Raw genomic sequence first — 27,697 nt, forward strand, 5'->3', positions numbered from 1 at the left:
ACAAAAAGTTTCATAAAGATTCATGAAATACCATGTTTACAAAATTGCGATGGAAGGATGGATCCCATTTAAATATCCATCCCAGACTTCATTTGGGATAACAAAAAGTAAATAGAAGTGCTGAAAATGGTTAGCAATTTAGCATGGCTCTAGAGATTAGTAGTAATGGGGGCGAACTTGATACAAAAAAATCCAGTAGTAATTATTGTTCCATTATTTATGACAAGTGTTGATGGTGATTAGTGATATAAAAGCAATAATTTATTATGATAAATATAGCCTGAAGTGACCTCCTCTATATAGCCATTTATTGTATGAATGGAATAGGTCCAGTTGATCGAATAGATTAAATGGAGAGTTAGTTGTCAGTTATAGCTGTGAGCCAATATAATTTACAGGTGTGAAGAGGAAGTGAGACCGTTTATACACAACAAGATGTTTATGTAATAACTGTAGGACAGGAAATTGATATCACAGTTTAACACATTTCACGCTATTACACTCATATTATAGATTATATGATCTTAGTATACAAATTATACATTAATTACGTCTAACCACCTTTATTAATCTAATATATTTTTGACTTAATTATGTTAAAATCAATTTCGGTATTAATTTTGACGTGCCACCTCCTACCTGCACACGCAATAAGGTCACACTTCTGCTAAACTAATTAAAACGTGTCAAATACAAATTGAAATGTTGATAGGTACATGTACACTACCTCCCCATAAACAGAGAACATTTTTAAATGTTAAAGGGTGGATGGCCGAATGGTTAGGGTGTGCGTGCTGTATCATAAGGCCTGTTATTGAGTCAACTGGCTTGGTTTCGAATCCCCGGTTGTACGTGACAAGGAGTAGGATCGTCTGTCCAACCTCGTTGGTTTTCTCCGGGTCGTCCGGTTTCCTCCCACTGCTAAAGACCCCTATGCACAAGCAAATTATTGAAATATAATTATAACCATATGTTAGTCCCGAAATGACATGTTTGTGTCGAGTGGACATTAAACCCCATTTCTCTCTCTCTCTCTTCTCCCACAATTATTTTCTTGCTATATATTTTAGCTGGTTTACAAATTACACATTTAAAATGACGAACCAGTTTTTATCTAATCTTTGGGACAGAATAAAGTGTTGATGCGATATAATTTCATTTTTTATGTACAAAGGTACATGTTTAGTTGACCCAAAATAACATTTTCTCACTATTGCCCCCAACTCATAGATTATCATGTGTTATACAGATTACACTTTCTGGAAGTTATTACAACAAATATATTTAACAGGACAACGGCACAAATAGCTAGCTAATCATTTTTCAATAATCTTAAATCTTTTTATAGTGCTTTTGAGTGATTTTTTTAATATTAGTCAGAATAAACTTTTGAATTGGCCTAATTTTCAATCTATAAATATAGAGGGTTACCTTATTCCAAAAACAAATCGACTTGATCACATTTAAATAGATTTAAACAAATTTAAACAAATCTTTTGATCGATATACATGTAGAGTCTGATTTTAAGCCCTTATTCTCGAAATCTTAATTAAAGATAAAATCCAAATTTTAGTAGATATTTCAATTTTGATTGGCTAAGCACTAAAATCAATCAAATATTATCCAATCAAATTACTAAAATTTGGATTTTACCTTAGTTAAAATTTCGCGAAACAGCCCCCAGAAGTATAATAAAAAAACCTAAATTAAAATTGAATTAATCCTGTGTGTGTGTGATGTAGCAAACGCTAACTCGACATTTACACGGATTGTGTGTTGATTTAAATACCAAATAAAGACAGCACATAGCTCGAGGTCACATCTGTATCTTTAATACCATTCAATATGTGGTCATGGGTGACAATAGGGCAAATGTAACACTTTCAAAATGGCAGATGGAGAAAATTGTGAGCTTGACGTGTTGCTATGGTAACCAGGTCATAAGCTGCAGGGTAAAATACAAGTATTTATATGTGAAGTAGCTTGAAGGATTTTAACTGTTGACAGCTTACATTTCATATTTCATGGATTCATATATGCTTTTAAAATAATAAATTTTACAATACATGTCTTTTTACACAAATAATCTCTTTTTCGAATTAAATTTATTGAAAAATACGAAAAAAAAAATTACGCTTAAGCGGCTTTCAAAGAAGAAAATAGACAAATGAAGAGGATTTAAATAAAAAAAGTTCAACATCAAAATCTTATCACAAGAGTTTGTAATAAATTTGAAAGGGAAATATCAAAGTGTTTGTTTATAAAGAATTAGATAATCGGGACGAAGGCTTCTTTTCTTTTTCTCTTCCCTCTTCCCATTTCTCCTCCATCTTTCCCTCTCTCCCCCGCTGTCCTATCCTCTACCCCTTTCTCTCTCTACACTCTCTTTAACCATCTCCCATTCTCTCTCTACATCCTCTCTAACCCTCTCATTCCCCCTCGCACCCCACTCCTCTTGCCATCCCTCTTTATTTAATGTCTTTCATAAAGAAATGGTTGCTTTTTTTTTATGTTAGTTAAATTAAGATATGGATATTGTTCATGTAGGATAGTGACTTGACTTCATTACGAGTTTAGAAATACATGTAATTACTCACTACAGTACAGATATTGGAAACAAAACAAATTGGTAACGATTTTATTTTCAATGCTTTATTTCAGAGTATTGGTAAAGGTTCATTATGGTGTATAGACCCCGATTACAGACCCAATTTATTACAAGCATTACGTAAAACACCCTATCATCCTTATCATCAATTACAAATGATGTCAGCACCATCAACGCAAAACTTTACAGGGCTTCCTGGATTTGGGTAAGTTTTCTTAAAATTTTTAAGACTGTGCGGCCTTTTACCTTAAGTTACGGCATACATCTCGTTATTCTCAAGTTTGGGGATTGTCAGTACAAGGTATTTATTTTGAATCTGCTTCTTAATGTGATACTAAAATCTAATATTTCAATTAAGGTACATTGTATGACTTTAGCTATAAAACCAAGCTACACTCCTGACTTAATTAATGTATTTGATAATTAAAAACATTTGGATGAATACACCTATAACATTTTACTTTGATGATATTAAATAGTTAGGAATAATAACATAAATAATTTTGTCTTGTGTTACACCACCACCATTACATTGACATGTCCTTTTGGCTGTGTAATGATGATGCTTGTTGAAGGATATTCTGTACAAAGAAATGATATTTTCTATTCCATCATTTCGAGCATATTTTGAAAAATGAGTGATACTTGACCCGTAGGAGGGGAAAAATCTAAAAATTACTGATTTATTAGATTTGAATGATTGACATAGAACAGGGTCCCTTTTTACGAAAAACTTGAATATATTTTAATTAAAATTGATAGCAGCCAATCGTTACTGAATTTCAGTTACCGTAGGGTCTTTTTTGAGTGATATAAGCTTTTATAAATAGAAACTTGTATAAAAACAATAGTCAACAACCCTATAGACACATTGTAAATTATTTTATTAAAAAAAGTTATATTGTGTTGTTTTAACATCACGAAAACTGTATCAAAAGACGTCTGTGAAGTCTGACGGAGGAAGATTTAAGGAAATTAGGGTTAAAAATCGACAGGCTTAAACGAAAATTCTCTCAAGACTCGTTACCATGACAACACAAACATAGCTTGATGAAAAGTAATGGCAGATGCCATGTTTGTGTTCCTGTGTGTATTTTTGGTGACCTGAATGTTCTCCTCGCAGCCTTTCTATGCATTGTTGACTTTTGCTAGGTGGTTTTATGTTGATCCACCGCTCAGTTCACCTAAAGAATATTTCACCTTTTGCGTGGTTGTTAATCATTACATCATAAAAACAACACTACATAATACAATGAAGCCCGTATTGACACAGATTTCGACTTCATGAATTTATTTTAACTTAAAAACATACTCCTATCGTACTTTGATTCTGTCTGTCTGGTTAGAATTTGATGCATCCATTATTTGTGCAAGATTTAAATTGTACCAAAGCTGAATATTTAGCTGATGTTTTAACTTATCCTCAAAATGATACGCCCTGTTCTGTTGTCAATTTGGAAAAATTTGCGTTAATTTGTTTGGTGAGATTAAAAAATTTATTCGTAAGTTAAAACTATTGTTTATTAATGAACATATAAATTCATAATTTTAGGATAAATTTGTTTAAAATCATGTCTTCAACAAAGGAGACCTGTTTGATTTGAGTGGAAAAATGAAATTTGGGGATTTGGATAACTTTTATGTTAATATTTCTGCATTAAAAAAAAAAAAACATTGCCAAATTAACAATGAGTCTATCAACCTCAACCATTTATTTTGACATAAACTAAAAAGTTTGTATGCATGTATGGGAAAACTTTTGATGTTGAGTAAATTTTCTTATCTTCAAAATTATTATGAATTTTTGACGATAAATATGATTTTATCAAGGTACTCTGCTAATATAACGAGTATAAAATACAAAAGGCTTGTAGTGCTATAATTAATTATTGAGTGTTTATTAAGTGTTAAATTGTGAGTTATTTTGAGAGAATAGTTTACAATCACGTGGGAAATAGGATGTAAATATGATTTATGAAATTGACTGGTATGTGGTGATGACTGAATGTTAAATCTCTCTTTATCTGTATCAAATAAGATTGTTTTACTTGTTAGTAATTCTTTATCATGGGGGCTGGCGGGGTTGGATGGCCGAATGGTTAGCATGTGCACGCTGTATCGTTGAGTCAACTGGTGTGGTTTCGAATCCACGGTTGTACTTGACCATGAGTAGGGTCGCCTGTCCAACCTCGTGGGTTTTCTCTGGGTCCTCGGGTTTCCTCCCACTGTTAAAGACCCCGACGTGCAAGTAAATTATTGAAATAAATTGAACCATGTGTTAGTCCCGAAATGACCCAGAGAAAACCCACGAGGTTGGTCAGGCGACCCTACTCCTTGTCACGCACAACCAGGGAATCTAAACCCAGCCAGTTGACTGGTGCAGAAAGGTTGTACTTTAACCCATTTACATTTCATACAAATATCAATACTTTTCTAGACTGTCACTTCATTATGATAGCGGAAGTTAAATAAAGCTATAAGTATTGACAACTACAGGTCGTTGTCTCGTTGAAAGTGGTGATGAGAGGGAAGATAATAGTTTAGATTAGAACTTGGTGCCATCGCCATTCGCGATCTTACCAATGGCTTTAGCATCATTGATCTTTCTAATCAACAAATACGATGAAGGAAAGAGAGCCAATGTAATTGGATTTGCAACGGAAAGAAAAGTCAATCTGTAGTATGCCGTTGACGAAATTATTCAGAGATATGTCATTATTAAATTAGATGGCAGTCACGTGACCCAATTGAACAATAAATGTGGCCAGAGTGACCTAATCTCGGATTTCAATAGAATTGAAACAAATCCCTTTTTCTGATCAATCATGTTAGAAAACAAAAATTATGAAATTTTTAGATATATTTTCTTGTTATGTTTTCAGTATTAACAGACCATTACCTTTAACAGCTAGACCAGCACCAAACACTATATCACCTCGTAAGTTCAATTCTTATTATTTGGTTTATGAAAATATATAATGTTCAATTCTTATTATTCTGTTGTTCAATCTTCATGAATGTTAATTTAAGAACAATTAATTAATTTATGTAATTAATTATCTAGAATTTATTTAACTCAAATATTTAATTTTTTTTTTTTTTTTTTTTTTTACAGATTTGTTTCCATTTTTGAGTAAAAGACTTGGATTAACGGGATCTACTGTTACAGGTTTCAGCATTGGTAAGTTTGGAACCCTACTAACAGAATATTTAAATAAGTTACACACCCCTACATTTACTATATCTCCCATAGCAACTATTGATATTTTAAGGTGGTTATACCCCTATCAACCATATATAAAGGCATTAGGGGGTTGATATTGAGGTAATATTAACCTCCAGTAACCACATGCTTTGAATTTCACGTGCACATGGTAAGCAGTCGATGATACTTGGCGCTTATCTTTTTAGTTTGTATCGATCTGTAAGTCGGATAGCAAATTATTTCCAAGATTGTTTGTCGACATAAAACCTGTGGACTCTGCCTGGAAATGGTTGCTATCTACGACTTGTCTGCTTAATCTGATTGGTTTTCTCCTGTTTTCTTGCCACTGCAGAGTTCTGTACAAGCAAATTAATGAAATAAAGATGATAGAAAGTGGTCCGAATCCTAATTCTATTTCACATATTTATTGAATGATTTACTTATTCCAATTATAACCTGTTCCTATTTCTCAGCCTTTCTTACAGTAATTCACCAGTACTTATTATATAAATTTCTCGAGAATAGTTATAACTATATAAATATACAATGAAGCTATTAATATATCAATAAAAACTAATTTATAAGTTGAATAGAAATAGCCGATTAAGAAAATATGTCTTGGCGATTTCTGTAAGCATGTAGCCGATAGAATGATAGTAATAAAATCATTGTAAGAAATGAGACAATAGGTGACGATGAGAACAGATGAATGCATCCATTCATCCATGTCTTGGCAATGGCTATACATCACTTATCCATTCAACGTTCGATACACTATTCTCCTTTAAAAATAGATACAGTTGAATATTTGTTATTTCGCATCCTTGGTGATCAAGAGTTGTATTCCCTAATAAACAATATAGAATTTTGTCCAAAAAAGCTCGCAAACCAAATAATTTTAAGTTGATTATTGATTGGCCTCGTTGATTCTAATTTCTGTCAACATTGTCTGGGAGTGAATAATATCATGATTAAACTTGTAATGAGTTGTTGAAAGATGATTTTGCATTCGCTGATATTTCTATAGATCATATGAAACAAGATTTGTATATTTGTTACCATGGTGTTGTTGACATTAGCAACCGTTTGAGTATCAGGTGATGGAGATAATTTTCCATCAAACCATGAACTTGAAAGCCACCTCATATTTAGATGTTCAGTGCTAAAACTAATTTGAATTTGTATGCGTGATGTAGCATTAGTGTATAATATTAATCTTATATCATATATTTGTGAAATAATACTGCGTCATTATCAGATGGAGACAATTTTGAGTGAAAAATAGAATTTTACATTTGAGTAAAAGAATTAGATTTAGTGAAAATTAGAATTGTCAGTGTAATTAGATTAATTTATTTTGTAAAATTAGTCCCTTTCCGGATTTAGAATTTGAGTGAAAAAAAATAAAACTAGAAATAGTAAACTGACCCATTTCAAAATTTAATAGTGTAAAAGCTTGTGTCAGAAAAATAAAATTCATTAATTTGATTTTTTTCTGAGATTTGGCTTACTTTCCACAATAAAAATTTGACATCTTTAGATTTTGTCTTTCAACTTTAAAAAAATTGAATAGTGTAAGAGTTTGTGTCAGAAGGATTTGTCGGAAAATAAATTTCATCAATTTGATATGTAGATTTTTTTCTGAAAGATGGCTTACTTTCCAAAGTAAAAATTTGACCTTTAGATTTACACTTTCAACTTTTAAAAAATGAAACTAGAATGATTGAACTGACCGATTTAGGCCCACTCATAATTTAATTGTGTATACTTTGCCCCCTAACTAATCATTAACATATATATCAATCGAATTGAACACTTGATTTGATCTAAATCAAAGTATTTCACGTCATTTAATAATAAATAAAACTACTCTTGTGAAATAAAAATTTAGTTACTCTTGGATCATTAACATAGAAATAAAATGTCCCCAAGACAGTTAAAATAACTATTAAAATTAACTACTGTTTTATGGCCTTTTCCACTTGAAATGACAGGAAGACATCGAATATAAATATAAAATCTAGGTTAAATGGATCTTAGAAAGTAACAATTAATTTCCGCTTCAACTCTTTTGTTAAACTATAAAGACTTGGGAATACACCCATTCCTTGGGTCGATCAATACACTTACTGGAATCTTGACCAAAATGTCTTGGCGGGGGGGGGGGGGGGGGGGGGGTGTTCTTTTATACGCAAATAAACAATACTTTTTGATTGGGGAAAAGGCGATGCATATGTGTAACCCCCTCTATCTAAGTGTTGGGGGTGGGGGATTTGTCTTGGGTTTGAATCCTAGGATCTTTCATTTCTGCCTTCCATTTGTCAGAGACAGAGCCTATGGGACTGACAAGTAATTTGTTGTCTAGTTGTTTGGATGGGACAAAAAAATCAAGGGCTACCTGAATACTCATTGGCATGAATGTCGAAATTAGATGAAGAGTAGGCAAAGATGCCACACCCACAAATGAATAATCAGAACTAAAAAGTTATAAATTGAGACATGTACACATGTATAAATAATATTGTTTTATCCTACATAGTATAATCCTTCTATAACTATTTCAGACAGAGAAATACAAGATGTAGCCCATACATTAGTCTCTATGAAAGGACTAAGCAGCAAACGTAAGTATCTAATCTTTTTCACAAACATATGAATTGCATCATCTTATAAAAAAAAAACCCCAACACATTAACCTAATGTTTCTGACCCTCTCCATTTTAAGTCAAGACTCGTAAATATGACTGAAACAAGAGTTCTAGACAACTTTAATAATTATCTTCTGGGACCTGGGTAGATTTGTTACCAGCGGATGACCCGGCGCTACACAGGTTGCAAGTATTATAACTCTGAAACCGGAAGCGGTAGTTTAATGCTGCTCCCTGGTCCGAGCTACCCCTATACACCAAATTTAAGGCTGGTGGAAAGCCCTAGTGTAGCTGCCAACCCTAACAGACCAACAGACAGACAGACTGTGACAAATATTATTATAGTTAACAAGATGTTTGTATATTTGTAGATTCATCTGGTCATTCTTCTGATGGTTCCGATTATTCCAGTCCTCCATCACCAACTGATGCAGCAGCACTTCTAAAACAACAATGCAGGTAATATATATACTATATATAATATGTAATATTATTGTTATTGATTTATTTAAAATCCTGTGTGCACGTAAAAAGATCCCTTGGCAGTTGGAATTCGATAAGAGTAGGCCATAGCGCTGCTGTTTGTGCAGAATTTCCCTCATGGCACACTAAATGGCTTAGTTGGATAGTTGGAGCAGAACAGTAGGACGTTAAACCCCAGTTCATTTCATTTAAATTAATATAGTCATCTGTTATATTCTGAGGCTCTTATGAGGCCGAAATAGTTGTCTTTTCTTAATAAGTCAACACCAAACAAGGGAAGAATATTGATATGGGGTCCTTCAATCCTTCTGCCCTTCTCTGCGAGTTTATTCAGAAACATATCACATAAATTGTTCATGAAGCTTTGTACTTAACTAGTATTTTGTTAATTAGAATATATCTTGGATTTAAAAGTTGTTGTGTTTCCATGAAAACAATTTTAAAGCCCATCTATTAATATATTAAAATGCTACAGTTATGTGTCTTAAATTATACAGTTGTTACCTGCCTTGTTAGCTTCCATTTTGTCATTATTTATGCTTGAAGACCACAAGAAAATACTTATCGAAACTATGTATAATAAATCTGTCATTGTATCCCATATAAATGGTCGTTGGGATTTCATTGCACACCAAAGTTGAGTAAAGAATTATAACATTATACGCGACCATTCAGAGAGAAGAAAATGATATGGTTGGTATACTGTAACATCAATATATATAACCATATATGGTTAGGTTTCTAATATTAATTTTATCTATATTTACAGGAAAGCTTCAGCAAATTATTTGCGAAAAATAAACAGTGGTAAACCTATAATTTGTACGATAAACCCTAGTGAGGACCATACGTATAGTGCTTCAACTTTACTAATGGAGGATTGCCCATCTTCTCCGACAAATTCTTCCATCGATGATGAATATGATTTCGGACCAGGTGGGGACGACAGTGACAATTCTGCTGATTACCATAGTGATTACGATTACGGTAGCGATGGGGAGGGGGATGAAGTGGACGGGGATGCCCCAGTTCATGTACCGAAAATAACCAAAATACCAGCCCGACCTTCCAAGCCCACACCGACACGCCCGGCAGCAACACCTATTAAAACACGGAAACGAAAACAGCAGTCTTCTTCACGAAGTGACGACGATGAAGATGAACAGAAAAAAATCGCGGAAGGTGCCGATGCGTTAATGAATTTAGCGGGTATATTTGTGCAGAGACAGGAACCGCGACAAACGAGAAGTTGTACTAAGCGACGACGTGGGAACGAAATTTAATTATTAGTGAAAATGTTATATTATAAAGTTGTTATTGATAAACGAACTAGCTGTCAATATGGACACTCGATGCCATAAAGAGATTTGTTATAAATGAATTTTATTATTATTATTAAAAATGTTTTATTTAATATCATGGTGTAGGGATATAATCTGTTATATTGTTACGGATTCTTTGATTGGCTGATTTCTAGAAGCAGTAGAGCTGGAAAGCTTGCATCTGTCACGACACGATATGATCAGACTACAGCAGGATATTTCTTCAAAATCAACTAAATGTGAATTTTTTGAAACTTAAAAGCATTAGCTGAAAATTTGTTGGTTATGTCAGGAAAAGTAAACATTCAAGTTTTAATTTTCTGGGTTACAGTTATCTGCGCAGAATCAAGACAAAATGGATGAAGAATAGTTATTATAAGATCTTCCCCTTGAAATGCGTAATGATGGCTTTAAAAAAAAAAAGATAAAGACAATAGATAGTAGCCATTGTGAGTTAACTCAACAGAGAATTAGTGTACAGGATGCCTGCCAATATCTCTATCGTGTCTATAAGAGAGCCAATCAAAAGGGACCTAAAAGAGTGACCAAGACGTTTTATGAGGAGATAACTCTATTTTATAAAGACTTAGTTTAGTCTGTGTCTATTTTGTAATATATATGACGTTTGTGTACGCTGTGTATCGTCTGCGTTATTGTTGTTAAATTGTAGGGAAGTGATGCAATAATTTAGTGTCTGTGCCAGCCCGTTTACAAATTACATTTTGATCTCACCATTTCAAGTACAAATCTGTCAGTTAAATTTAACAAAAGTTGTATTTTCAAAAGTTGTATTAAAATTTCATCACTATGGATGGGAAGATAATTTTAATACAGTTCTTCGTGAACTAAGATCAATTCATTTTGTAATTCAAATTACATTTGGTAATTCAAATTACATTTGGTAATTCAAATTACATTTGGTAATTCAAATTACATTTGGTAATTCAAATTGCATTTTATATTTCAAATTGCATTTTGTGTTTCAAATTACATTTTGTATTTCAAATTGCACTTTGTAATTTATCACTGGCTGGCAAAGGCAATGAGCTTTTACTTTGTGTTTACATGGTTAATTTACAACATTTTAAGTTTTTGATTTGATCATTTTTTTGTAATTTTTGTTGCGTTAAGAGCAAGAAATTTTATCTATTCAAGCATTATTTTAGTTTGTAGGAATTATACATGATCTTAAATAGAAAACGTTTTATCTTTTAGTCATTTAGATCATGTAATACATTGAAAACGTCACTTCAGTATAATTAACCTGGCTGGAATAAAAAAGCATTACCATAAAGTAAATCACCCTGAAATGATAATGAACTAACTTTAAAAATTAATTGGTACTAATAATAGAAGAATTCATTTTTCATCATGGGGTGTTATACTTTATAATGGATAAAAACACTGACAATACCTTCTAATGGAATAACGACAAATGATTACTAAAATATTAAATATATATTTGTAAATACTATGTAGTCTACTAATGTCAATATGGCTTTATTTTATATATTTTATTTTATATTCACATAATGTATGTAATTATTGATTGATTAATCGAGGAGAAAACATGGACGTGCTAATGGCTTTTGTCATGGTTGCAAGCCTTTTTTAGATGTGAATTTATGTCAATACTTAGGAAATAAAGTAAACTTCACTATTCAGATATACTGTAAATTGATCAAGAGCACTATAAAGATATCCAAAGTTTTTTACAGATTCTATCTAAAGAAAATAAGGCCTGTAATTGGAAATGTGTAAGGGTCATTTTTCTGCTGACTTGTGCAAATTCCAAACTTTTTCACAGTTAATTTCAAAAGAAAATTAGGCCTGAAGTTTAAAACGTGTAAGGATCATTTTTGTGGAGACTTGTACTAATTCCAAACTTTTTCACAGATTCTTTCAAAAGAAAATTAGGCCTGAAGTTAGGCCTAAGTAAGGATCATTATTCTGGTGACTCATACAAGAATTGGTAGTGAATGTAACTTGGATTATTTTCAGTTATTGACTATATAAAGGCACTGTATATGTATATGATTAAGTTGCACATAGTGTATATTATGATATACACACACTTGTATATATTAGACAAGTTTTTGAAAACCTTTATATCTAATTCTTTATGTAGATATATTTGTATATTTAAATGTTCTCAACATGTGCTTCCATCAAGTAATTAGTACAGTAGAACTTTAGAATTATCTCCCTTTATTATTTGAATTTTCTAATTCCTGTGTCAGACATTAGGCTGTATACAGTCCTTGCGTATATTATTGATACTTCGTTTTGTTTTAACTATATTCGCTATATCATACCACAGTAAGGACTGTACATTTTGCACAGTGGCGGGTTTTACCGTCAAGATCTTGTCGAAATCATTCCATTGGTTGATTTTGACAATATCTTAATGATAGTGTAACTCGTTACACCACTAGTGGACAACATTTTATTTAAATTTTCTCAATACTAATTTGGAAATTGAATCATTACAGCTCTACTCTCGTATGAAGTGGATAACTTGCTTTTGTAGCTTGGCTCTTAAGTCTTACAAATCATTACTTTCACAATAGTCTTTTTTTATGAAGGATTCCTATTTTAGGGCAATTGGATCTTTGATTCACTGGAAAGCGTTGATAGTCAATTGTGTAATGTCGGTAAAACATTAAAAAAAATGTCTGCTTCCTAACTTTGTTTTGTTTAAAAAATTTGAGCCTCATTATTTTAATACTCTTTATTAGTGTATTTGTTAAAAGATTGTTAATTGTTGAATTTTTCTTTGATTTTGTTTTTTTTTAAGATTTTAGTAGGTTTTATGCTATATTGATGCCATTTTTCTCACCCTGTACATGTTTTCATTTTCATCATTCTTAATCTTGCCATATGAGCAAACCATGTTGAAAATATTTTCAAAACCAAAGTTAATTGTTTCAAAAAGTGCAAAATATTAAAAAAAAAAATGGAAATGAATTAACCATACTCTCAGGTTTATAAAATCTATGAAGTAAATTGGAAAATAACTTTGTGTATAAATATAAATCTTTCATTAGTGCTTTGTTTCACGATTTCATTTGATCATTTGTAGTGTACATGTAGTTGTTGGGATGGTTCTCATGGTAACAAAGAAAATGTTAATTGCAAATGGCTGACAGAATCTGAAGTGCTGAAATTACCATTTGTAAAGAAACAGATGTGCATCCATTTGCAAGTTGTCATTTCTTTGGGGCCTTATTTACTGATTGTAACATCCAAAGTGCTAGCTTTCGATGCCATTTTAGATGGTTGGTGAAAAATTCCCTCCTAAGCCATCTGCCATCCAGCCCTCGTCTGACTTGATAATCAAGGTGATTCTGGTTCGAGGTAGGATTATCAAGTCTCTTGAACCAGAAGGGCAGAAGGTTTCTAGAGGACATTTTGCACTAACTTTATTTTTGATTTCAATGTCTGTGAATAGTGTGCCAGTTGATAAGTTTCTACAGATCTCAATGATTTTATTAGTCAATTTTTTTTTATTAATTCATGGTTTAATATGAAAGATATTTACAATATGTAGGATTAACACTGTGTATTGAGAATGTGTAGATATTGTTGTATAGTGGATTAGGTAGGGACAGGGGTTATTAAATAGTGGTTCTCTATATCTAGTCTATAGCAAATTAACATAGAACACCCGATACCACTTCTCATTGGGGGGGTGGATGGCCGAATGGTTAGCACATGCGCGCGCTGTATCATAAAGCCTGTCATTCGAATCCCCGGTTGTACGTGACAAGAAGTAGGGTCGCCTGTCCAACCTCATGGGTTTTCTCTGGGGTCCTCCGGTTTCCTCCCACTGTTAAAGACCCCTACGCGCAAGCTAATTATTGAAATAAAATTAAACCATATGTTAGTCCCGAAATGACCTAGTTTGTGTCGAGTGGACGTTAAACCCCATTTCTCTCTCTCTCTCAAATTAACATAGAACACCTGATACCACTTCTCATTTAGTTGGGATGTTTGCAGGGTTAATCATTTTTTGGTTGTATTTTGTGTATACAAGACATATGACTGGCAACAAGTCTTACAGTACCATATATCCAAAATTATTTTACTGGGGTAATATTAAAAGATTCATCTCAAATATTTTGATATAATGAAAATTTGATTAAAAAGTATTGAAACTTTATAATGATTATGTTAACAATCTTATTAATTTAGCTTGTGACTTTATATAGTAGAACCACAAATAATGTATCTATAGACCTGTTTAATTAAAAATACTTTCAAGATTTTTATGACTATTTCCAGAGTTCAATTGATTTAGAAATAGCTCTAACTTTGGATATATGTTCAAGGGAGATAATTAAAAGACTTGTTGAACAGGACTATAGATAATGTTGATGTATATAAAAGTAAATTGTTAATATTCACACCAGGTTTAATCATAGAGATATCAATTTATTATTTAGGTAATCTAGCTTTAACCTAGCTTTAACCATTACTTTTTTCTCTTATAGTAGCAGTAGTGTCTGAATGAATCCACACCTGTCATCCATACATGGCTAAGAGTAGGGTCACCCACTGTTAAAGAGCCAGTTACAAATTAAGTAAATTAGGATTATGTTAGTCCCAAAATGGCCTAGTTATTTTGTTTAGATGTTGCTCTCTATATAATGGTTAAAGCTAGATTACCAAGTAATAACTTGGGATCTCTTTCGATTTATTTCACCTATATTATTACCATATATATTCATGTGCCAAGATTTTAGTGCATCTGAAAACAACAGGTATATAATGCCTTATCAACGACATAGTGGTCACTTCCTTCTATAAGGAAACCCTTGAAATTTTAGTGTACCATTTTTTGAAGTCTTCCAACATTGTATTTTATACTCGTTTGTAAACGTGATGTCAAATCTTCCGTAAAAACGATCCAATCAAACAATTTCTTTTATATGTTCTCTACTTTCATTTTGTAGTTTAATTGGTGATAGGTGGTTTAGATATTGAGATATTTGTTTGTTACACAAACTATTTGTTAAACACTTATGCACCACAATTTTAACGTTGACCATTTTGAATTTTCTCTGAGATTCTAATTATGAAATTATATTTCGAATTGAAATAATCTAAAAATGTGTTTTATTTGTACTTTGCTGCAAAACTAGAATAAAGTATAACATCAGTTATTATTGATACACATATTTTGTAAGAAATAAATATATTTTTTTGGGTTTTACTCAAAATTGAAATTTCTGTAACCATGACGACTTATTTTGCTGCCATTTAAGTACATGATATTATCTGTTATAATTGTTGATGCTAAGGTTTGAGATATTTTTCATTCATCACTTTAACGTATTTAGATCTCAATCATAATCTGTAAAAAAAGAAGCAGACTCTTTTCCATTACACGGTAAACATCATCCCAAAATCTGAGGTAAAAAAGTTTTCTTTTAAAATGTCAAAGGAAAACTGAAGAAATTATTTTCAGTGATTTTGAAATATTTCTGGCATTATTTTACAAAAAAAGTTACCTCACTCAGTTATAAATGTTTTGTTTCAATTACTAAACGAGGTTGATTAATAGCCAGAGATGACGTTTGCAGTATTTTGGAAAAGAGCTGTGCGTGTGTTCCATAACTTACACTAGTTAGAATAGCCTAAAAGTAAATTTAATAATAAAAAAATTGATGTTGTAATTTCTAATGTATTTTGGTGGAATATATTTTAGATTTGTTTTAGTATAACAGGGTAGAATGTTTATAGGTATATAAACTCATTGTTATATTCATCTCTCATTACATACACTGCCAAATGTATCACACCAAGTGTTCAAGGGGATTAGAGTCATTTTGCTAATGACAATTCTGTGAAGAATATTTTATTTTATTCATTTTGATAAAATCCGACGACAAAAAGTGACTCTTTCCGTTTTCTATTACGCCAAAGTTTTAACGTTTTTTATACGGTGCAATATGAATATCATCAATCTGTTATCATGAAATATTGAATTAATTTTACTGCTTTTCTTTTATTAGAAACAAATACGCATTACGAAAAAATTCTATAGCAAATTTAAATTGAGTTCCATTTCAATCTTTGATTGGTTGGTTAGCGTATATTTTGATTTATTTGAAATTGGTAGCTTTGTGCAATATGGTGGTCATTACGTCTGCTATCTTGTGTTCTGATGTTATATCAATTATTACTGTATTATTATCTTGGCTCTGTATATTTGTATATATATATATATTATATCAAACAGATATTAAAATAAAGCTTAAAATACAAAATAACTCTTTATCATTTATTTATGTCTATTCAGATGGTGCATATAATCTTGCTTTTGTGATAAAATGAATACTTGGCTTATGTTCCAGAATGGAATTCTGTCAAACTGATGAAATGAAATGGGGTTTAATGTCTTAACGTTTCCATGCCAACTGGCTTAATCAAGATGTCCATATGCATTCCAGTGTGCTATGAGGGAAATTTAGCTCAGGCATCCTTCTCTTATTTTGATACCCAACTGTTTTTGTCCCATCTGTATGATTAAATGCCAAGCCCTGCACCGCCTACAAGTGGGGAATCAGGCTGGAAAAACCTGAGAAACTTTTTCAGCCAATATTGGGAACAAAGAAACCCAGGACAGCACCATACTAACCCACCATAGCCCTTAAATCTGATGACCAGTGATAATTGAGTACCAGGTGACAGAGCATGCACCAACTGAATAGAAATACATCTCCACAATTCGCGACAGTTAAAACATGTTTGCCGTGTTTAATAGCGTCATGATTCTACTCGCACCATATTTATGGGCTTCCCACATGAAATGAAATGGGGTTTAACGTCAACATTATTAGCTCATCGGGAGAGAGAGAAATGGGGTTTAATGTCCACTCGACACATTCTAGGTCATTTTGGGACTAACATATGGTTTAATTTTATTTCAATAATTTGCTTGCGTGTAGGGGTCTTTAGCAGTGGGAGGAAACCGGAGGACCCGGAGAAAACCCACGAGGTTGGACAGGCAACCCTACTCCTTGTCACGTACAACCAGGGTTTCGAAACCATGCCAGTTGACTCAATGACAGGCCTTATGATACAGCGCGCATGTGCTAACCATTCGGCCATCCAACACCCCTAGCCCATTTGGAACTTTTGAGAAACTCTCAATCAAGTAGCCTCATAACAGGTTTAGTTTACAATGAAGTGAAATGAAATTGGGTTAACGTCCTACTGTTCTACTCCGAACTGGGCTAATGAAGACGGGCATACACCATACAGTGTGCTGAGGGAAATTTTGCCCGGACAGTGGCACTATGGCCTACTCATATCAAATTCCAACTGTCAAGGGATCTTTTACGTCCACTCCAATGTGTACATGGGACCTAGGTTTTCCGTGTCATCCGAAGGACTAGACAGCTGTCCTTGTCAGGCCCTTCATCCTGCATCTCTGACAAGGGGGAACCACGTCGGAAAATCTCGGTGAACTTTCTCGGTCAATGCAGTTTAGTTTACAAGAAATAATAACAAAAGATGTTACATATCACAGATTTATTCAAAATAATCACATTTCAATTTTATTTACAGGTCAATGACAGACGGCCATTATTTGTGCAGGTGTATCAAGAGCTATAACTGGTACAAGTGAAAATACAGGTGTGACATCCGTTAATGACTCGATACTTCTGTTTACATCTAAAATAGAAAATAAAACATATAAGATATAAACAAACTTGTTTACTATGTGAAGTTCCAATATAAAAAGAAAGCAGGTGGGGTAGTGTAATGTATGCATTTTAGGTCATAAAGTCTGTCATTGAGTCAAGTGGCATGATTTCCATCCCGAACTTGTACGTGTGTTTTCTCTAGGTCCCCTCATCATCACAAGCAAATTAATGAAATACAATTACCATATGTTAGTCCCGAAATGACATAGTTTGTGTTGGGTGGACGTTAAACCTCATTTCTCTCTTGCTCTTGTAACAATGCCTTATATACAACACCCACCACTAGCTATTTTTTTTACAAATACATTTGGATTAAGAAATCAATTTAAATATAAAAAGCAATCTGAATAAAAACAGATACTGTTTCGTTTCGTTTTTTATAGTTCAAAATTTTGTTTACTTGTCTTCCCTACACTAGGATCTGGAAGAGATGTTATATAACCCGCATTCTGGTTGATGTGAGGGATTAGCCAATCAAATGGTCTGTTGCAGCGAGTTTTTGGCATGCAATGCACGGAACTGTAGGTATTCTACTAGAAACATCAACGCAGGTTGGTTAATCAATTGTTTGATGTCATAGGGTCAAAAGCTGCTCACTACTACTGGTCAGATCTTCATGTAGTAGAGGCTATCGCAAGTATAAGAAACGAAACGAAATATAGATCTGTATTTTCATTTGATTGATATTTAATGGGTTGTCTCAAAACCCCCAGAATGGAGACGGGTGGGAGGAAGGTGATCATTCAGGTACTGTCACCCTTGGATTCTGTTACAACCATATTATATAAAGTAACTTACCATTAAATAACTGATCATAATTAAAGATTGAAGTAGGGAAGAAGATCCGTAATAACGGTACAGATCTCCAGTCTAACTTCATCTTTATTAATACTTTATCATATTCTTCAAATAAATGCTGTATTAAATCTTTATATATTAAACCGGCATTAGATGTTAATTCTGTAATATAAATAAGACAATAAGACAAAAAAAAAAGAAAAAAGAAGAGAGACCTTGATTCAACCCGCACCCATTAACCATTCAGCCACCACACCCCAACTAAAAAAAATGAGGGGTAGAAGACATGATAAAACCAGTTGGCTACTACAAATTTTCATTACCGAAAGTACCTTGAGATTTATCAACATGGTTTCCCCTTGTCATGATCATTATAGAACTTAGTCAAAGTACTTTATTAGAATCAAAATATCATCTTCCAAAGCATCGACCAATCAAATTACTTTTCTCTGCTTATCCTAAGCAGAAAATGCTCATGATTGAACTCAGTCAAGTTTAAACATCCTAGCTGAATTAGAAGCACAGTTATCGTCTTCCAAAAGGACAGAAAACTCATTTTAATAGTTCACTGCTTTCTCCCACAGATGGGATACCCAAAAAAATTAAAATAAGAAAGACCTACCTAAGGAAGCTTTACATGTAAAAATATTTTGACTATCAGTAGAATGTATAACATCTATTTTAACTTTATGATTACTGTAATTCTCCACAATATTTAATTCTGAAATAAATAAACAAAGATGAGAAAATACACTCTGTTGGACGGAAGGTTCGGTAGCTAATTTTAAAGAGAATTAGTTATCCCCCCCCCCCTCCCCCAAGCAAAGTAGCTCAAAAACTTAAATTAGCTCAGTAGGACACTAAACCCCATTTCATTTCATTTCATTTCTTAAATTAGGTAAACTTCATTAATTTGAGTCAAAAAATGATTGTCAGTTTTACATATTGATTTGTTTGTCAGTTTTACATGTTGATTTGTTTTGTGGGATGACAATCTGACAACTTGATTGACAATTTTACGTCTGTAGAAAAAGCCAGTATTGAAATAGGACCGCTTTTGTGTTCCACTGTCGACACAGTCAGTCAAAAATAAATTAAACTTAAATTCAACTGTAAAGAGCTGGTTCCACAACTAACTGATATAAAACATCATTTTTTATTTTGATCAGAATCAAGATTTGGCTCATTTAAATGATTTTTCTGCCCAAATATTTCATTTAAACATACATTACGCAAGTGCTAAATCTGCCTATTGCAGCAGGTCTTTCTTTTGGCCTGAAATGTTTTCTAAATCATTAATTAGACATTAATTAACTTATCCAGGCCATAATCAACTCTCGATGGCATCGGATTTCTTCGATATTAAATAGCTCAGCCATATTTTGATTTAAGCTAAAAATGGAGGAGCGAGACTTAGCTTCGAACAACCAGGGCGGTGGTTGACATTATTGCACATGTCTTGTCAAACCTTCAAAGGCTAATATCTTCGTTTGCTATAGAGTAATTTGAATGAAATTTTCACATTATTCATGTTACATTATCTATTTTCGAACTATTATAGCAAGAATGATCAGCTCTTTATCTAAATCTGTATCTTTAAGCAAATGACAATGTGAACTCTGAGTAAGAGTATAACATGTTATTGAGTATGTATTTTGGTATATTGTCCAATATAAGAACCTACCTGTTAATTGTGCTGTATGTTCTGCAGCATAAACTAACCATTCAACTAGACCATGTTTAGGTAAAGTAGGTACAACTATACATTGTATTAAACTAGTATGATTAGAACTCTCTAATTCACCATACTGTTTTATCTATTAACAACAAATTTCACATTTATAACAACTTATAATTCCAAATTTCACATTTATAACAATTTATAATAGGACAAAAATAGATAAAAAAAAAATCCAAATTTCGAAGGACAATGTATTTAAAAGTTGATTTAAGTACGGTATATAAATCAAACGCCAGTCTATTTACCTTGAAGCTACGGTGGTTCAGTAATCATAAATAAACATTTATAAAAATTTATAATAGGACAAAAATAGATAAACAAATTCCAAATTTCGAAGGACAACGATTTAAGTATATAAATCAAACTCCAGTCTATTTACCTTGAAGCTACGGTGGATCAGTAAGAAGGTGCTGACTCACAAACCAAGAGGTCTGGTGTATGAGTGATACAGGAAGGAGCGTCTGGCAAATTGTCAAATGGATCAGATGCAAAACTGAGTTCTCTTGTACACTACACATTGTTGTGCATATAAAAGGACTTTTGACAATTGAATTTGAAATAAGAGTACACCATAACGCCACTGTCAGAGCAAAATTTCCCTCATGTCTATAACTATCCAATAGTCTAATCTAAAATATTTCACAAATTTCTTTACAAAATATTGACCTTGAATTAGTTTATGATTTGACTTACGTTGATTGTTTTAGCCTCTTTCTTCCACTCTCTTTTAACGACTGGTATAAAAGCTGGTTTTGTGATGTAACATATACATAATAACACACTATTTAATGTACAGTCAGGTGCCATGACGTCTAATATTCTATCTGTATGACGTAACGACAGTAGTGTTTGTGGTACGATACCTCCCTCTATAATAGTCATACTAGCTGGACATAAAGCTATCTGACCAGCAACATATATCTTACCATCAAACTGAAATAGAAACAATTACAATCATTGAGTTTTATTGACCTTTTATCTCTGAAATTCAGTCCTGAAAAGTTTGTCCAACCATCGATACTAACAGTGAATCATGTTTTAGGTTAATTGAATTTGATATAGCACTCATTATTACATCTTTGATGTATTCAATGGTGCTTTACATGAACCATATATAGAGACACACAGCTACACATACATAAATTAAATTAAATAAAGGCATAATATAAGTTCTTATTTGCAGAATGTTCTTTGAAATAGAACTTTCCAAAGAAGGAGGCTCTTTCAGATTTCGTGGTAGTTTATTCCATAGTTTTGGTCCTGCTACACTAAAGGATCTGTCAGCAAAAGATTTATTTTTTGTTTTTGGAACATGCAAATCCTGGGCGGTCGATGATCGTGTGGAATATCGATTCGGGTTGTAAGTTAAAAGATCACAAATGTAATTGTTTTTGGGCGTCAAATGAACTTGAGAATTTGGATTGTCCAAGAATCATTTTGGCCGTAAGGTTTTGCACTCGCTGAAGAGGGGCGAGTTTAGATTTTGGTAAATTCACAAAAAGACCTTTACAGTAATCTAGATGTGACATGATGAGAGCGTTGTCTTATTTTCTTATTTCACTCACTTTACCTTCAGTCTTCCCAGTCAATCAATTTTTGATATATTTCTTTTTCAAGGAATGTGACAATTTTAGAATAATCCAAAATGTTTATATATATTTTTCAGTGTTTTTACACATAAAAACTATAAATTTACTTATATTCAAAAGAATACACAAGAACTATAAAATTAACTGTTAAATTCGAGGTTAAATTCTTTGAAATTTTAATTTTCTAGCATGTAAATTGACTGACAGGTAAATTATCCAGACGAACATTTTAAATGTCGATCAACATTATGCTTTTTGTAGGCAGGTTGAGGAGATTTTCGGGTATTTCCTTAGTCCAAAATGGCCACTTTATATAAATGACTCTTTTAAGAGGGGTAAAAGATAAATTAGACCCAAGTTCAGTCTTCTAAAGAGGGTTAGCGTTAGCATTCCCCAAAAATCTCATTTATGTAAAGCAGCCATTTTGGACTCCGGAAACCGGCCTACAGTTAGCATTTCCCTATTTGTCTTGATCAGTTACCGCCATGACAGTTAACACAAAATCTCATGAGACTTCGCGAGACTACATAATGATAATAATAATACATGTTCAGGGCCCAAATTAAACAAACAATTTTAAAAACATATGATATTTAACATACATACTTTGACAGCTTGACTATATGGTCCAATATTAGCTGACGCCCAGTGTGATATACTCTGTACATGTAACGTTGATTTATCATCACCGTTAATATAACCAATACAATCTAACTGTAAATCTATATTCCGTGATAAACATACTTCTACACATCCTCTGTAAATACAAAGGAGAGAGTGAGAAATGGGGTTTAAGATCCACTAGATACAAACTAGGTCATTTCCGAACTATCATATGTTTCAATTTTATTTCAAAAATTTGCTTGCACGTAGGGGTCTTCAGCACTGGGAAGAAACCATAGGACCTGAAGAAAACCAACAAGGTTTGACAGACGACCCTACTCCTTGTCACGTAAAAACCTGGAATCGAAACCACGCCACTTGACTCAAAGACAGACCTTTTAGATCATTTAAGTTGATGGATACCAAAGAAGAATCAAGAGATTGGGCAGGCTTTTCCCGTGTCAAATACGGGAAAAGATAACTGGCCTCTTGATCTGCAGTATGTGCATTAACCACGAGCCAGCCACCCTGGCTGGGAATTAAAAATATTGCAAGAAGGTATGGTGAACTTAGACAACCTTATGGTACCATTCAAATTTTCCAACCTTATGGTACCATTCAAATATTCCAACCTTATGGTACCATTCAAATTTTCCAACCTTATGGCACCAATCAAATATTCCAACCTTATGGTACCATTCAAATTTTCCAACCTTATGGCACCATTCGGTACCATTCAAATTTTCCAAACTTATGGCACCATTCAAATTTTCCAAACTCTACAAAACACAGAACTTCTTCATTGTTTGCATAGGAATTCTGAGTTTAAAAAAAAGTAAATAGACTACCCCTACCCATTAAGTCCAGAATTTACCTATATCACAAATGAATTCAGGTGAGAAGAATTTTCAAAATAATTACCTTACTGGTGGATTAATATCAAATAATGTTTTATAAACAGAATTTACTGCAGCAAAATCCGCCATGTTTCTAACATATAAACAAACAGACACTATATTCTTGGTAGAAACTTTTAAATTATTCAAGGTATCTAAAACAAGAAAAGCAGATTAATTCAAGTAGTGGTTATAAATATAAAATTCAATATCTAAGATATTGAAACAAGGTAAGAGTCAAATATTAATAGTATGTCATATTCTACATATCCCATCTTCCGTACATGTATAAAAATGAAATGAAATGGGGTTTAACGTACAACTGTTCTGCTCCGACATTATTAGGATTTACGTCACAATTCTGCGACCCTTAATTCCGTAAGAGATGGTCTTAAAACCAATAAATGTGAGAAATATGCCGTGGATAATTATATATTTATCTTCATATCGATGTTATTGTGTTACAACTCAAAATTATCCAGGTCAGTGTATTTACTATGGAGCACGTGGTAATTACGTAATTACGTGTGAGCTACTGAAATGGTTTTCTACGGCCAATTCAACTATTTCGTTATTTAAGTAGCCAAAATGGAATATTTAATTAATTAATAAATAATTATCATAAGCCTTACTAATATTTCATTTTTAAATCAAATATTTTTCTTTTCTGTACCCCATGGTGACAAAGTGGTATAGAAACGTGAATTCACAATACCATACCATGAATAAAAAACATGAAATATGAATTTACTTTGAAAAGTTTTCGTGCGTTATCAAAAATGACCGGTAGTGAAAATTTTGAAGTGGAAGCCCTGACCTACACTTATATCGAATTCCAACTGCCAGGGGATCTTCAGTTAACCTATTATAAAAACCAATCTCGACAAAGATTAGCCCATGTCCATGGAAGACCAGACTCCAAGTTCACAAAACATTCTCAGACTTAAGAATTTACTCAACTTTCAATCACTGTTTATGAGAAATATCTTTGATCCAGAAACACAAAACTTTGTACATAGTTTCTTACTGATGTATTTGATACATTAAAACAACAAACGTTTTATAACTGGCTATATTTTAGTTAAAATAAGACAAACAATTTTGAGTAAATTCTTAACTTAAGTCTGAGAATGCTTTGTGAACTTGGGGCCAGGCTCTCCAAGTTCACAAAACATTCTCAGACTTAAGTTAAGAATTTACTCAACTTTCAATCACTGTTTATGAGAAATATTTTTGATCCAGAAACACAAAACTTTGCACATAGTTTCTTATTAATGTATTTGGTACATTAAAACAACAAAAGTTTTATAAAGTTCTATATTTCAGTTGAAATAAGACCAACCATTTTGAGTAAAATCTTAACTTAAAGATACATTATGGGAGATTAGATGACAAGTTGACAGTTCTCACTATAATAGTTAAAAACTATGAACCTAGAATTAAGCGGTTGAAAGTTCCGCCTAGCCTCGATCATCATTACTAAAGTGGGTACGACAAAAATCATAGTCTCGATTATCCATTTAATCATTAAATCGTGAAGAAAAGTTCTGCAGCAAATCGGATCATAATCCAACAAATATCGCAGGCTAGCTTGGACATCGAGCGTTGATTATGGTCTGGATAAGTTAATTAATGTCTAATTAATAGTTTATATAACATTTCAGGCCTAAAGAAAGACATACAATAGGCAGATTTAGCTCTTGCATAATGTATGTTTAAGTTTAAGAATGCTTTGTGAACTCAGGGCCAGTAATCATCCACAGAACATGTAGAATCAGACTGTATCATAATAACAGACAACTTATGGATAATAAGGGTACTCTCACCGTTATCAAGCAATGTTATCCATAAAGCTGTCTGTTATTTATTATGTAACGTTTTCACAATGCCCTTTAAAGATAATAATACAGTATCATGTTTGAAATTTAATTATGAATAGATATTTGCTGTTACATATAAAGAATATATACAAACCTTTTAATCTGGTAAGAGCTAGTTGTGTTTGATCAGTGATAGATAAAGTACTGTTATTATAACTAACAATATTACTTATATAAAACATATTCCCCTCCTTTCTACATAAAACCTTTACATTATCTGTAAGTAAAATAAATTATACTGTACAATTTAATCATCTCCATTTAAATTACCTTAGTTGTAAAAATATAGATTGATTGTCAACCAACAAGACACACATTTACCAGCAGTTTTGTTTACCGAACCACAAATTTAGTTTTGTCATAAAATAAGAACAATAGTCTATTCAAATACTGTTTAAAATCAGTACTTGAAAAACCTGCTTTAATTTCTTAACGAGCATTAACAACACAGGGAGTCATTACAAGTTGGTTGAAAATTATAAAATGTTTCCATTTCCATTCTACAAAGTTGAACAATCACCAAAAATTTAATTGTAGATTCTAGGGTGTTCCCAAGAATTTGTAAGCAAGGGTCATTACTCTGGGATTTAAGAATCTATTTTACTAATTACTGGGCTTTAAACTGGGGTCAGTCTTTTGACATTGAATATCAATCGTAACTTGAAGATTAATAAAAAAATACCATTTGATGGTGGTGGGATTTCAACTGTTACATCGGCTACCCGAACAGCTTCACTAGAACTTGCTTCACTCAAAATTTCTTTCTGTAAATCACAGCCTCTTTTCATTGGTAGATCTTTTAATCTTTCATGCAGTGGTACATTTGATATATTCTGAGATAAAAATCAAATAAACAATCAGGAAGTCTACTAAAAGAACCATTTATTGTAAATAAGAATGTAATAAGCTCTAAGTGAATCATTATCATGTACCTTACTTTGTAAATGATTTTACCTTATACTTGTAAATGATTTTACTATATACTTGTAAATGATTTTACCATATACTCGTAAATGACTTGTAAATGATTCTACTATATATTTGTAAATGATGTTTTTACCTTATATTTGTAAATGATTTTATCTTATGTTGTAAATGAGTATACCTTATCTTGTAAATGACTTGTAAATGATTTAACTTATCTCGTAAATGACTTGTAAATAATTTTACCTTATACTTGTAAATGATTCTACCATATACTTGTAAATGTTTTTACCTTATACTTGTAAATGATGTTTTTACCTTATACTTGTAAATGATTTTATCTTATGTTGTAAATGATTTTACCGTATGTTGTAAATGAGATTATCTTATGTTGTAAATGAGTTTATCTTATGTTGTAAATGAGTTTATCTTATGTTGTAAATGATTTTACCTTATGTTGTAAATGATTTTATCTTATGTTGTAAATGATTTTACCTTATCTTGTAAATGAATTTGTTTGATATTAAGATAACCAACAGGTGAGAAGGGATCATAAGAATGAATAACTTTCTCTACATCATCTCTGAAATATATATAACATAAAGAAATTTTTAATTACAAAACTCACACAGATACACATGATTATAATGTTAATTGAAATGAAGTTTAACATCCTACTTTTGGGCACCAACTGGGTTAATGAAGACAGGCATAAGCTCTACAGTGGGCTATGAGGGAAATTTTGCCCTGACAGTGGTGTTTCAGCCTACTCTTTATTGAAATTCAAATGTCTAGGGTTCTTTTACGTGCACTCCAATGAGAAGATGGGTCGATCATGGTTTTCTGTGCCATCAAATGACTACTCAGTTTTTCCTTGCCATGCCTTCCGTCCTGTATCACTGACAAGAGGAGAGGTCATAACGTTAAATCAACAAATCACTGATAGTTTTATGGACACACAATATTAAAATTATTATGTTTACTTTTAGTATAGAACAAATTCAAACAAATTAATAACAACATGATATCAATTTGGTTACTACTATCATACATTATAATTTTCTTGTTGAACAGTGGACAATCATACGTAAAACTTTCAAATTCTCCTCCTTCTCCACAAATATTTACACCAAATTTATCACTCTGAAAAAAAAAACCCCACTTTAATTAGAAACACGGCCAAGGTGAAATATTTATAAAGTTATAGTTTTTGGTTCTGAAACCAGCCAACTAAATCAATATTATCAAGATTATTTATATATAATTTGAACTTTAACATATCAT

At 32.4% G+C, this 27,697-nt stretch overlaps 2 protein-coding genes across 4 annotated transcripts in view; one reads left to right on the forward strand and one right to left on the reverse strand.

The window, feature by feature from the left end:
• The window catches only part of LOC126821089 (forkhead box protein N3), a 52,273-nt gene extending 35,737 nt beyond the window's left edge, over positions 1 to 16,536 (forward strand). For all 3 annotated transcript variants that reach the window (XM_050549399.1, XM_050549400.1, XM_050549401.2), the window contains exons 3-8: positions 2,663 to 2,814; positions 5,492 to 5,547; positions 5,725 to 5,790; positions 8,379 to 8,438; positions 8,834 to 8,921; positions 9,715 to 16,536. In XM_050549399.1, the coding sequence (XP_050405356.1) occupies positions 2,663 to 2,814; positions 5,492 to 5,547; positions 5,725 to 5,790; positions 8,379 to 8,438; positions 8,834 to 8,921; positions 9,715 to 10,228 (936 nt within the window). In that variant the 3' untranslated portion in view covers positions 10,229 to 16,536. The remainder of the gene's footprint in view (positions 1 to 2,662; positions 2,815 to 5,491; positions 5,548 to 5,724; positions 5,791 to 8,378; positions 8,439 to 8,833; positions 8,922 to 9,714) is intronic.
• Positions 16,537 to 17,791: 1,255 nt separating this feature from the next.
• LOC126821085 (uncharacterized) lies at positions 17,792 to 26,604 on the reverse strand. Its single transcript, XM_056100778.1, has 10 exons — positions 26,595 to 26,604; positions 26,172 to 26,322; positions 25,584 to 25,706; positions 23,635 to 23,764; positions 22,717 to 22,867; positions 21,215 to 21,454; positions 20,465 to 20,597; positions 19,403 to 19,501; positions 18,781 to 18,942; positions 17,792 to 17,950 (listed from the first exon to the last, which is right to left on the reverse strand). Exons 2-10 carry the CDS (start codon positions 26,275 to 26,277, stop codon positions 17,844 to 17,846), a joined length of 1,251 nt encoding a protein of 416 aa, XP_055956753.1. The 5' UTR covers positions 26,278 to 26,322; positions 26,595 to 26,604; the 3' UTR covers positions 17,792 to 17,843.
• Between the last annotated feature and the right edge of the window lie 1,093 nt (positions 26,605 to 27,697).

This window comes from Patella vulgata, chromosome 5, assembly GCF_932274485.2.
Source record: "Patella vulgata chromosome 5, xgPatVulg1.2, whole genome shotgun sequence".
NCBI classification, from domain to species: Eukaryota; Metazoa; Mollusca; class Gastropoda; family Patellidae; genus Patella; species Patella vulgata.